This window comes from Aspergillus brunneoviolaceus, assembly GCF_003184695.1.
Source record: "Aspergillus brunneoviolaceus CBS 621.78 unplaced genomic scaffold BO95scaffold_63, whole genome shotgun sequence".
Classification (NCBI taxonomy): Eukaryota; Fungi; Ascomycota; class Eurotiomycetes; order Eurotiales; family Aspergillaceae; genus Aspergillus; species Aspergillus brunneoviolaceus.
This window is the reverse complement of record NW_020290793.1, coordinates 134,472-147,491: the sequence shown is the minus strand read 5'-3', so window position 1 is coordinate 147,491 and position 13,020 is coordinate 134,472. Positions and strand designations below refer to the sequence as shown.

The 13,020-nt window shown below is 51.6% G+C and overlaps 3 protein-coding genes and 1 non-coding gene across 4 annotated transcripts; 1 reads left to right on the top strand and 3 right to left on the bottom strand.

Annotated features, from left to right (window-relative positions):
- Nucleotides 1-5,118: 5,118 nt before the first annotated feature.
- Nucleotides 5,119-6,953, bottom strand: BO95DRAFT_233537 (flavin-containing monooxygenase). Its single transcript, XM_025581286.1, has one exon. The coding sequence runs from the start codon at nucleotides 6,617-6,619 to the stop codon at nucleotides 5,159-5,161; it is 1,461 nt and encodes a 486-aa protein (XP_025439118.1). The 5' UTR covers nucleotides 6,620-6,953; the 3' UTR covers nucleotides 5,119-5,158.
- Nucleotides 6,954-6,997: 44 nt separating this feature from the next.
- On the top strand, nucleotides 6,998-8,227 carry BO95DRAFT_455693 (lipase/thioesterase family protein; the record flags this gene model as incomplete). Its single annotated transcript, XM_025588353.1, has 3 exons — nucleotides 6,998-7,185; nucleotides 7,249-7,397; nucleotides 7,449-8,227. 3 exons carry the CDS (start codon nucleotides 6,998-7,000, stop codon nucleotides 8,225-8,227), a joined length of 1,116 nt encoding a protein of 371 aa, XP_025439117.1.
- A 302-nt stretch (nucleotides 8,228-8,529) lies between these two features.
- Nucleotides 8,530-8,602, bottom strand: BO95DRAFT_t243. Its single transcript has one exon. It is a non-coding gene; the product is annotated as a tRNA-Thr (tRNA).
- Nucleotides 8,603-8,972: 370 nt separating this feature from the next.
- pgxB (putative extracellular exo-polygalacturonase) lies at nucleotides 8,973-12,960 on the bottom strand (the record flags this gene model as incomplete). The annotated part of the gene is made up of 9 exons (XM_025589879.1): nucleotides 8,973-9,837; nucleotides 9,969-10,427; nucleotides 10,487-10,780; nucleotides 10,836-10,924; nucleotides 11,445-11,810; nucleotides 11,860-12,105; nucleotides 12,151-12,324; nucleotides 12,378-12,545; nucleotides 12,610-12,960. The coding sequence occupies 9 exons, from the start codon at nucleotides 12,958-12,960 to the stop codon at nucleotides 9,006-9,008; spliced, it is 2,979 nt and encodes a 992-aa protein (XP_025439116.1). The 3' UTR covers nucleotides 8,973-9,005.
- Nucleotides 12,961-13,020: the final 60 nt, after the last annotated feature.

Here is a 13,020-nt window from a genome sequence, read left to right as displayed (position 1 = left end):
ATGGGAAGCTCGCATCAACCAGACGAACTGTCGATCGAGAGGAAAGCCCTAAGATTGGCTGGCGGGTGGTCGGTTCAGAGAACCAGATTATTCAGATCCTGGACATTTTCAGCTATTCCAAAAGGTCAGAGCGGGGGTAGGCTTGCCTAGCCAGGACTAGATTGCTGCAGGTTGCTATCCAGTCTCATTCGCAGCAATCTATCTCCACACACACACACACACACACACATACAGGCGCGCACCGTGAGGGGGCGTACTGTAAGACCTTTTGTGTTTAATGTAACACAGAATTGATAATTAATATTCACTGAATGCTTGGTTGACCACATCTGATGCCTTGACCTCGGGCAGTGTGACTTGAGATCCATGGATTATTAGCAGACCGAGATGCAAAGGCACAGGCACGCAGGCAGGTTTGGTTGAGGAAATTGGCGAGGAAAGTGAAAAGGACACAGACTCCCGTGTGAAGAACCCCCGTGCCGGCCCGCTTAGCGCGCGCGGTGGGTTCGCACGGCCAGCCATGCTCCGGCACCTCCGCAGAAGCAAAGAAGGGACACCACCCCCTCCGGCCCTCCCCCTCCCCCGCCCCCAGCACTAACTACCTACTAGTGATGTCGACTTTACTCAAAGTAGCTGAATCAGGTCAGATCCACTCCCTTAGCCCGCATTGGACTGCTTCTCGCCTGTACCTTGGCCGCGTAGGTCCCCGATGTAAGATTGTAGAGCCCGAATTTTGTCAATTGGCGCAGTCTTCTTCCTGACATCTGGCTCAATTGGGGCTGGCACATTAGTTCACTGGGTTCTCGTGGTGATCGTGGATTATTGTTGGTACGTAGAGCCAATCCGGCTTACTGAATCAGGTCCGCAATTGGTAACGCGTGCTCCATCCTACTGCTTGATCATGGTCGGAAACCCCCCCATCTTCCGTACACATACTATACGCAGGTATGACAGTAGGTATACTGAAGGTAGAGATTCCGACAAGAGAGATCTTGTTGCCTGTCCACAGAGATGGCCAACTTACACGCACCAAGTAGATAGAATACACACAAGTAAGTTGAATGCTCCTTAGAATAAGGTAGACGGGGTGTTCTTGTGTGCTCTAGCTTACCTGTTCGAGCAACTAGTTCCCTGTACTCCTCTTGCCTTTTCATAACAATTCATGGGGTATGTAGTTTTGGGTAGTGGCCTATTAACAGTGTCAGACAGACGTGGTACGAACCACAAAGCTTGGCTATAGTGGACCAAATGACTCTGTTCTACCTCAAAGCCCTTTAAAACGGCTGTAGATGAGTACTGGATATAGTCGGATCGCTTGGCCTGTACGTCCCGTCTGCCTTGGAGAATCATCCATGGAATCGACCCGCTGGGATCCATATGAAGCGGGGATAGAATCATGAATGGCTGAAATGTCATTGTGGATGGATCCATGATCCTGCCCAATGCAGACTAGTGGCCGTCCTTTCCAGGGCATTGGCACCAGCTTGCCTCGTTTGTCAAATGTCGATCGATTCTCATTAGCACGATGACAGTGTGGTAGATATGATGTTGCTTGCAAGATCAATATTTGATCGATTCAAGATGATGGTGCATGAAAAACCTGTAATGAAGCGCAGATTGGCTCTGAAGTGCGCAGGTGAATTCGCTTCTCACCACAGCTCCATTCCCAACCACCCACACCAATTCCACTACCACGAGGCTGCTTAGCTAGCCCCTTGCGTCCCGTGTTGTCACAACAGTCTACTACAGGTAGCGAAGCTTCAATCACTTCTCGCTTTGGCATGGTCCAAAGTTTCGCCCTACATCAGTAATACTTCGTTCCTGATGTTCTGTGCTGTCGGACCCATGCAGTTGTAGCCAGAGATCCAGTCAACCCTCTGTGCGGAGTATTTGTTGAAAGACGGCTGACTAGGCGTGCAGCCGTAAGAGATAGACTTATCGGTCACAGTTGCGGGTACCCAAGCCGCCCGGGTGTTACCTTTTGGATATAAGCATCACTATGATTCAGAAGGCCGAGCGGGCTTTGAAGCGTCCATGTTCTCGGCCGTCTAAGCGAAAATCTCGCGTGCTCTTCCATGGCCGTCCGGAATCTTGTCATCCTCGGATATGTCCGCCTGGTGATACTCATAGCACTCCGTCCTTTCCAAATATGCGGTAGCACCTCCTGTCCACGTTAGCCATGCAGGCCGTAACTACATAATATTAGCGGCTGTACCCAATGTTGAACCAAAGCAGTAGCACGACATGGGGGAGGGGCAGAAGTACGTCCGTAATCAGCGCTAGTCCCGTCGGCGAAAGTCTTTCAAGTCCTGTGCACGGCCGCGCCAAGGGACAATGTTCTTAGCGGGTGCCCCGGCGGGTCTAGATTAAAGATCTTCGAGACAGCTGCGGCGGCGGTTCCTCCGATCAGTTCGTCGTTCCCTTTAAGCTGTCAGCCTAGAATAGATTGCCATTGCGGTTTAAAGTGTGTTTGTTAAGTAAGATGATTGCGATCGACGCGGGGCTAGTCTGCCTGATGAGTGCGTCTAGAGACCATGTTTCCTCACGGTTAGTGATATCTTCATGGCTCTCAGGACGAGCTACGCACAGAGCAAGTGTTTATTTTATGGAAAAATGATGGTTTTTTTTTTCAAAAGGTTCGCATCAGCTTCACGGGTTGATCATTTGTTGATTATCTGTCTCTTAATCGAGAGATCCGAAGACAGCATCGGTCAAGTCGTCCTATCCTACAGTGGTAGGCATAACTAGGGAAAGACTTGTGGCTTGAGTTGCATTTCGGGGAGGCCGTTGGGCTTAGTGTTAGACGGATTCAGGGGAATAGAGATGACTCAAAAAAGAGAGGACTGGCTGGCTGGCTGAAAGCTAATGCATGTCTGGGATTCATCCTAGACGGTCTAGGATAGACAAAGACCGAGACCATCAGCTCTTCAGGATGCGCTGACTGTGGTAACTTGTCGCTCCTTTTTTGAGAGGAAGGGTAAGTTTCTCCAGAGCGGAAGGTGAAAATGATGGGGATAAAACAAGCGAATAGTTTAGCAGGGTCTGAATTCCCCGAGAGACTTGCAAGGAGTAGCATATATGGAATGAGCGAAGCCGTACGAAGTGTTGGAGAGTTTGTAGTAGTGAGAGAACTTGTCTCTAGAGAGGGGGGCCGAGATAGACTCAAATCTGACAATCTGACACTCCGACCGTTCCTGCCGATTTTTACACAACAACACCAACACCACCACCACCACCACCACCACATCCTCTCCCCAGCCAGCCATCACTGAGTCTAACGCAAGAAACAAATTAGTCAATACGTACTAATCAATTTGAAAGTGTCATAAGACCTCATAGGTTAACTGTCCTTTCAAAAGATCCGTGCCTGAAACAGTCCATCGTATCGGCCGGAAATTCCGCAGCGATACGAGCGCAAGACCTGAGCTGCAGCATATTTCGAAAACGTATTTCAAAAGGCAAAAGAAGGCAAAAAGAGGGGGCGAAGGTCGGATTGAACAAGAGAGCTGAGAGGAAACATAAGAGAACCCCTTCGCCAATCATGATCGGCGCGGGATTGGGGTTATAGCCAGACCCCTTCATAGCAACATCGGGCGCGCTTCTACTATGCTAAATCCATCATCGCACATGTGGAGTAATTCGCGCATGACAGCAACACTGGGTATGCTGAACCTTTCCAGTCCATTGCTCGCTAAGTCTCGACTATGCGACCAACGTGCTATTGATGACTGCCATTGCGTGGGCAATGCAAGAAGTATCTACCAGTGACACCCCAGCGTTGTCTGCCGCGTGCGCCAACGATAACATGGGTTGGTTTTCCTCGAATCCAGTATGGTAACCGATCGTGATCACATAGTACTCATTCGAGGACTTATTTTGAGAGCATGGCTCAGAATCTAGCTTAGGAGTTACGCGCATGTTCGTGCAATGCGCATCAAACTACTTCCTACGTTCTCAATTGTGATTCTCGTCTATATCTCCATCGCCATCGAATATCTCTTCTCTCTGACTCACTGGTGTGAAATACCCTATTCGATCGACGAGCGAGATGATTCAACCTGACAAATCCCGACGTGCGCAGCCAGCGCTCACTTGTTTACTTTCGCACGGCGTAATGGCCCGGTACGCCGCGTCCTTTGTAGCTGACAGATCTAATTTGATCAGCTGCCATCCAATGTCGCAAATCCGACCCGATCCTATCCGCGCCAATCGCGGCAGCTGTTCTCCGGTTTACAATTGCCCACGCTATGCGCGATCGCGAAGAGCACGCACTACACACATGAACTGATCTGGACAATGATATCCTTGGTCTGGACGGCTTTGGGGAAATCCGCTGGAGAAAGTCGCGATGGATAACATATGCCAAGAAGTGGTACCTTTCACCGATCTACATCTATCACCTTTCTTATGTGTATTTACCGGTTGGACGACGAGATTGTCCACTTTGATCTAATGGAATGGCGCTACTTGGGTTCAATGCTCGCTAGAGTTTGTCGCAGAGAGTTGCCTCTCCGTCATATGCGCCGATAACATCGCCTCGACGCGCGCACCCGGGCGACCGCGAATATTGCCCCGCGGTCGGCGCCGTTCCAATTCCCGCACCAACTTTCTTTACGTTCGAGACGCGCTTCGGTACAGCCACTTTCGGACCACAAAGTAAGACCTTGACGCTGAAGGTTTTGAAGGGTTACTTTATAAGTGGTCCCTTTTTTTTGGGTTAAAGGGAAGGTGTATGGGGCAATTACTACAGCTATGACCACCCTGCAAACAATCTTTGCACACTTGGAGAAAATCCCGAGGTGTCTGACAGTGGCATCATGAAGGAGCGACTGATGGTTTGAAACAGAACCATCTTGAGATAGGGCTGATTCCTCTGCCAATCAGCTCGGATAGCGACCCTGATGTGTGGCTGGCATATATCACAAAGATCTGTGCCTAGTAGACCTCTCAAGCTGGCCGTCGTCGTTGTCACTTCAAATTGTTTGGCAGAGCATTCCCCGTTCGATGAGGTCAACCCCTCCACGCGACCGTCGTTTCGGAACTTGCGTTGGTCGCATATTGGAGCAAAACATGTTTGAATTATCATCTATGGTACTGGGTACAACGACACAAAACAAAGACTGAACATTGACATAACAACAATCAGGCCAGCCCCACTTCATTGCGCCTTCTTGGCCTCTCCGATGAATTCCAGTCCCTCCAGACTCCCAAACTTGGCAAACCAGAGGTCCTGCAAATAATTGTCCCGCGGCACCCACGGCCCCTGATCTGCAGTTTTGGGCAGATTCTCCGCCGCACGCACCACATACGTCGAATTAAGGTTCATCAGCGGCTTCTGCTGCAAATTCTGGGCCTCGTCAGAGCGCAACCGCGGCACAGCGGCAGCCTGTCCACGGGTGTCCAGTTCGCGCAGGAAGCGACACAGGAAGCGGGCAGTCGCATCAGCGCCGAGTGTCCATGAAGCGTTGGTATAGCCTAGAACGAAAGCAGCATTGGGGATATCCTGCATCATAATACCACGCCAGAGGAACTTCTGAGATAGGTGCTGTGGAATACCGTCTACCGTGATGGAGGCTCCGCCCGCTACCTGCAGACGCAGTCCTGTTGCAGTGACAATAATGTCAGCATCAAGGGTGTTTCCCGAGTCGAGCTGAATCCCCGTTGTGGTAACGCTCTTGATGGTGTCGGTCCGAATGTCGGCCACACCGTGATGCAACGCTTTGAAGAAGTCCCCATCGGGGCAGACACACAACCTTTGGTCCCAGGGATTGTAACGCGGCACAAAATGTGGTGCCAGTGACACCGCCTTCGGTAGCTGTTGACTGACTTGCACACGGAGGATGGCACGCGCCACTGTTGGGCAAGCCTGGCAGAAAAGGAAAAAGAACCGCGCGGTGAACAGCCAGAGTATGCGCTGCAGTTGGCGAAACCAGGCAGTCGGCAGGATGTACCGCAGTGGTGAGCGTTGATGATTGGGTAAGGACAGAATGTAAGTTGGACTGCGTTGCAACATGGTCACTCGCGCCGCCTTTTCGGCCATCTTGGGGAGCAATGTGATGGCCGTTGCGCCGCTGCCAATGATGACAACGCGCTTATCGCTATAGTCAAGGTCCTCGGGCCAGAACTGCGGGTGAATTATTTGGCCATTGAATCGAGTCAAGTTAGGAATGTCCGCCTGCAGAGGCTGCTGGTAATCGTAGTAGCCAGTGCCGAAAATGATGAACCGCGCCGACATCGACTGGGAGCGGCCTGCATGCTCGACAGCCAACGACCAGCGTTTCTCTGAAGAGGACCAGTCGGCGCCCAGCAGACGATGCTGATATCGGATGCGCCGGTCTATACCCTTGCTGGCGGTAGCCCGGTGAAGATACTCGATGATGGACGAGCCCTCAGCGATCGGGTTGTCCTGGTCCCAAGGATACCATGCAAAACCAAAGGTAAAAAGGTCCGAATCGGAGCGGATACCAGGATACTTGAAGAGATCCCAGGTTCCTCCGAGCTGGTCGCGTGCTTCAAGAATGGCATAGCGATAGCGAGGGAAATGCGACTGCAGGCGATATGCGGCGTTGATGCCTGATATGCCCGCGCCGATGATGAGGACATCAAACTGTTCTTCCATGGTGATGTGATAGGAAGTGTAGGAGGTGTGCGAGAAGAATGAACGACATTGAGCCGGTTGAAGAGACAGGATTATATCGATTCTGAATCGACTCACATGGCCTCGGTCAATGGATGATTTTTTGGTGTTCGTCCGAGGTTGAGGCCAAAATGCGGCCAATTTTGGGTTTTTAGCTCAACGCCGAAATCTCAACTTCAGGGCGTTTGGTTCATCCTTGTCCAAAATGGCAACAGTTGCGATCCCGCTCACATGTCGACTCCATTTCGGTCCCTCTTTCCTGCAATTCGGGCATTTGTTGATAATCTTTCTCCTATCTCATTTATTCTCCATGTTGCACACATTGGTCTGCACAGGCTACCTTTGTGTGACCTGGCCACAATGACAGCTCTCTCTTTGTTCCAGAAACTCGACTGTCTGCCTGCTCTCGCGGCGCTTATTGGTACTATCCTCTGGGCTTTGGTGACCAGTCCCTGGCGAACCCATCATTATCCTTCAACTCTGCTGTTACACGTGGGTTATGCAGCCATGCGCAAAGCTACATCACGCTTCTCAGTGGCCCAGCTGCAGTATGCTTCTGCGTTCTCCTCTATTCATTAGGGGACTAGCTTGACTGACGGCGAGCGGCTTAGATATCTGCTTCCTACCACAGATACCATCTATAAGCGCTTCATGCGCCGCCATCATCTGCCCTCGAAGACTGTGGATCTTGGCGAAGGTGCCCTGGGGCACTGGCTGGGGGACTATGAGCATGCTGAGCGTGTCTTGATCTGGTATCACGGTATGTGCGCCTCGTCCCACCAAGTCAAACCGGGTCCTCATGGTATTCTAGGAGGTGGTTTCGCCCTTCCGGCCAACGACGGCTATTTTCATTTCTTCACTCAACTACTCGCGGATACTCAATCTAGGCCGAAACCCAAATCACTTGCGATCTTTACCCTCACCTATACCCTCGCCCCTCAAGCGACTTATCCCACCCAGATCCGCCAAGCCCTTTCAGCACTGCGATACATCCTCCAGGAAATCAACCGCTCTCCGTCGCAGATCCTTCTCGGCGGTGATTCCGCCGGCGGGAATCTCGTCGGGGCGGTCCTCGCGCACATGACCCATTCCCATCCCGATCTTCCACCTATCTCTTTGTCCGCCGGGCCGGACCACAAAATCCGCGGCGCCATCATGATCGCGCCCTGGACGAGTCTTGACCAGACCATCTTACCCAAGGATATTGTTGCCTCGATTGAACTGGACGAGTCAAAGATCGACTCTCGGGGCGATATCATCACTCCGGCCGTTGGCGGGCCATGGGCTAAGGCGTACATGGGTACTGGCAAACATGACTACTACACCGATCTCTCGACGGCCCCAACCGACTGGCTGGCGTCTTTCCCTGTGGAGAAAGTATTGGTCTGTGCTGGGGAGAGGGAGATCATTCTGCCTTTCATTACTGCATTCGCCAGGAACTTGCAGGAAGGGCTTGGGCCGGATAAGGTGGAGTTGTGCGTGGGTGAGGGTGAAGGTCATGTGGCGCCGATCTATAATCTGGCGCTGGGCGAGTGGGGTGAGACGGTCCAAGGGAGGAGGGTGAAGGGGTGGTTGGCAGAGGTCCTGTAACCGTACTAACGACGTGGCTGCAGCAAGGGCCTTGTCAGTCATTTGATATAGTCATTTTAAGACAACGTATTACATTAATTATATGAGTATTTCTCGGTCATTGCGGAATCTCGGATCTCGGGAAAGCCTGTCGTAGTGATGATGATGATGCGGGGTCGGATAGAAGCATCACGTACTGATCATGTAATCTCATGACCGCCTTTCAACACGCGATCAGCTGTACCCCGAGGCAATAAGAGATACTCTTCTATATGAGGAGTTTGGATGTCAATTGGAAACAAAGGAGACGCAAAAAGAATAACTGCTCACACTCGGACTCGAACCGAGGATCTCAGCATTACTAGTGCTGCGCTTTACCATCTAAGCCATGCGAGCTGATTGGATGCTAGGCAGGTCATTTTTCAAAATATGTAGATTTTAATAGAGAAAGACCAAAATTGTGCAACTGTGTAGAGGATGTTTTATGTTTTTGTGCCTCCTCTCCATGAACCAAATCTTTACCTACTGCAAACGGCATTACCCATATTTGCTACGAGAGTGAAGTAACGCCAATATACCTATAGTAATAAGAATCCAGATACCCACAGCAAGAAATGTTTCTACTATAAACTTACTGTTTACACGATTGGACAATCAACAAGGCATCAATATATTCACTAAACTTTAACAATACCTTCAATTAGTAAATAAAATAGCAGGTCCGCCAAAGCCTGTACAGGTTCATTCTGAGAACAGAGATATTATTCATGCTTTTACTGCCATCTACCCAGACATATAATTATTTATGTTTATGCGAGTGCCCGTGGTGGGCATGACCTCCGTGCATAAACTCGCTGATCTTCCTTTTCTTCTTCCCATCCTCGGTCTTTTCCTCGACATCGTCATTTTCATCGTCTTCATCTTCTTCCTCATCCTCATCCTCCTCATCAACAGCAGGCCATTCTTCCCACCCATCCTCCCAGATCCTCGCCATCACCTCCTGCTTCCCCCCCCTCTCCATCTTCCGGTCCCTCATCACCTTCTCCCACCTCTTCATCTCCTTAGTGCTCAACAGACACTCATTCAGCAGACCCGTTACCCCGTCTACATCCACCCCTTCCCCAATGAACACGATCTCCTGCCGCCGATCGCCCCACTCGCCCTGGAAATCCTCCTCGATGGATTTGCGCACGTCTCCGTCCTCGGGCCACGCCTCGTCCGGGACCTCGGCGAACCACGGTCCTCCGCAGTTCAACGTCAACATGGCGCCGGCCTGGCTCCATTCGCCGAACTGATAGGGTCGAGTGGCGAGCCAGAAGAAGCCCTTGGAACGCAGGAGGGGTTGGAGGAGGGGGTGCGCGCGTTTGTTGGCTAGAATCTCTTGGGGAGTGGGCTGGGTCGGGTCTTCCTCTTCCTCCTCCTCTTCCTCCGATTCGGAGTGCATTTCCGTGTCGGATACAGCGGTAGCGTCTTCTTCCCGGTCCCCCTCCTCCTCCTCTTCTTCTTCATCATCAGCACCAGCATCATCAGCTGCATTCTGTAGGATAATAAACTTGTCATGAAGCAGGTTGTATAATCTGCGAGGATGGAAAGGCCGTCGCGCAGTGTAGACGAAGTTGTTGATTCCATACCTGTTTTTCCCACGAGGGAGGACCAAAGATTGATCAGCAAATCATCCGATGATATTCTCTCTGAATTGAGACCCGGAACGGAACAAACCGCAGAACGGTGAGGTAGGTCACCAGGGGATCGTAAAACTCACTCCAAAGTCTCCGGCGTAGGCGCCCATCTCTCCTCCCCATTCCCCATCTTTAGTTTGCTCATCTCGTGCAAGCTGCGCAACCACCCGGCCCCGGACGCCGCCTTGAGGAAATCAAACCGGCCCGTGCCCAGGATCTCCTTGACGTCGACGCGGGAATAGCTCGTCTGCAGGACCTTCGCCGATGGGTTCAGCGTCGTCACGAGCTGCATGATCCGGTCGCGGTCGTGCGGCCGCGACGCCAGCATATCCATCTTGTTGATGAGGATCACGTCGGCGAATTCGATCTGGTCGACCATCAGGTCAGAGATGGTGCGTTCGTCCTCGGGGATGATCGTGTCCGCACCGTAGCGGTCGGACAGGAAGTCGGTGGTGTCAAGGTTCGAGAGGAGGTTGAAGGCATCGATGACTGTTACTGTCGTGTCGAGGGTGGAGAGTTGGTGGAGACCACCGAGGGTGTTTCTGTGGGCAAGTTTTAGTGGATGATTGCTCCGGGGGGGGGAAGACTTGGGTGGCAGTACATCTGATCCAAAATCTTCTTGCCTTCTTCGTCTAATACACCTCCCTCAGCTTCGGCTTGAACCATCGCGGTGCTGAACTCCGCTGTGAATGTCTCGGCAACTTGCATGGGCTCGCTAATGCCTGTGCTTTCGATCACGACGTACTCGACCTCTTTCTGGGTGGTCAGGCGCGCGAGCTCGGAGAGAAGATCACCCCGGAGTGTGCAGCAGATGCAGCCATTTTGGAGCTGGATCAGGGACTCTTTGGTGTGGGAGACGGTGTGGTGTTTGATGAGGGTGGCGTCGATGTTGAGGCTGGATGGATCTCTCGTTAGCAGAGCCCTGGATGAGCGTGCCAAGGGAGACTTACCTGCTCATGTCATTGACAATTACAGCAATGTGAAGGCCATGGTCAGGCGACTGGAGAATATGCTCGAGGAGAGTGGTCTTTCCACTGCCCTGTTCGTGAATCAGTACCTAGAGCTCGACGAAATTCTCATGCTGAATGCTGAATGACGAACCAGGAACCCAGAGAGGAGAGTCACAGGAAGTGGCTTCCTGCTCTCCTTATCCAGTGTGATGTTGATATCCTTGGTATCTGGCTTAGATGAGGCATCCGCCTTGATCTCACCCGCCTTGTAGGAGAGAGTCTCCCGTCCCGAGTCAATGACCATATTCGTTCGGCTGCGCCAAGGCTCGTTACTAGAGAAAGAATTGGCACGTCTCACCAGATTTCCATCAAATATCTCTACTGTACACTTCTATACTTATAGATGCAAGCTACCAAGGTGCTCTCATGATTGCAATTTATCATCATTGTTCTGATTGGTGACGGCCGCTCCCAAGGTCCTTGCTTGCAAGGTCCCGTTGCGTATACCTACAAGGTACTCGACACGCCAGAAATGAAATCAGTTATGCTTGATAGGTCACACTAACAATGAAACTATCGCTTGGTCGAGGTTGAGTTGATTTCATCCACACAATCCACTCCAATGCCCCCCGTAATGCCAGAGCAGATAATCTCCGCCGGGCTGCCCGCCGGACTCGTCAGCGAGACATCCTGCAGGGTGACATTCGTGCAGACAGCGGCAGGCGAGCACGTTAGATCGGCAACCACTAGACCTTCCTTTCCTGAGGAGGTACCCCAGATGTTCTGAAAAAGGATGTTCGTGATGTTGACAGAAGACGGGTACTGGGCGCACTCTGTGGCATTGATGTCGAAGTAGCACTGGTCCAGCACTACTGGGTTGTCGGTGTTCTGAATCTGGATGTTCTTGTAGGTAATGTTGTTGATGCGACCGTATCCCACATCTGGTCCAGCCCAGGCCTTGAGTCGAGCGCCGTTCTATGTTTGTTAGCCTCGATCAACAAGACAATTGTCTAGTTGCACCTACCTGGCCATTCAGCAGCGTCACGTTCTCAATCCAGGCGTTTTCAATGATGTCCAGTTCTCCTGGGTATTGTCCAATACTGCCCATACTCACACCGTGCGTGTTGTTGCACCACAGGTTTTGGACAAAGATGTTGGTGGTGTTGGGCTTGGGCGAGAAGCAATCATCGCCGATATCGACGCGGGTGTTGGTGACCGTCAGGCCATCGACGTTGTACGAATCAAATCCGTCGGTGTTTTTCGGGAGAGCCTATGCTGTTAGCCAGCTTTCGGGGCCTGACGCGCTTTGACATACCGAAGCGTTGGTCGAAAAAGCATGGATATACACATCATCAAAGGAGATGTCCTTGGTGTTGACGAAAAAGTTGGTCCAGCATGGCGAATTCAACTGTGTGATACCCTCCACAGATACACGTGTCGCGTTGTCGGTCAGGAACAGAATCGGCCGGTAGAAGGTGTTGGAGGAGTCCTGCCTTGTCAGCCCTGAACATTGAGCTTATGCGAGAGGTGAAAAAAACCCACCAAGATCTCGAGTCCAGCAAACGCATTGTACCAAGCCTGTCCGTTGCCGTTCAACGTGCCACTGCCGAAGATCTTGATATCGTTTCCACCCCAGCGCCAAAACGTGATTGACTTTTGGAAGTCATAGTAGTAGTTGTTTGCTTGCCAGTAGGTGATGTTGTTCGTGAACTACAATCATCTGGGTCAGTTATCTTGCCTCCTCAGGGTTGCCTCCGAGCATTGGACAACATACCTTTAGTTCACCCTCCAGCTGCACCTCAATATTGTCCAAGAATGTCAGATCCAACTTCTTTCCAATCACATACTTCTTGCCCTTCTCGAGCAGCAGCCGTCCGCCGTGGTTGGCCTGCTTGATTCCCCAAAGGAAATCACTCGAGATATCGTCGTAGTCGTTCTTGGATGGACGGATTGTCACAGTCTTGCGGTTCGGGTACTTGGAAGAATGCGCTCCCACACTTCTCAAGCCAGCTGCATCAGAGACTGGTATGATCTTGGCTCCATTGGGGGTTCCGCCCACGGCAGCGGCGTTCACGGCAACAGGCACGGCGCCCAGGAGAAGCGCAGCAATTGAAACGAGCTTCATGATTGACTTATCACTTGCAATTGCGCTTGTACTACTTAACCTTTTCTCGAGCGACCGTCC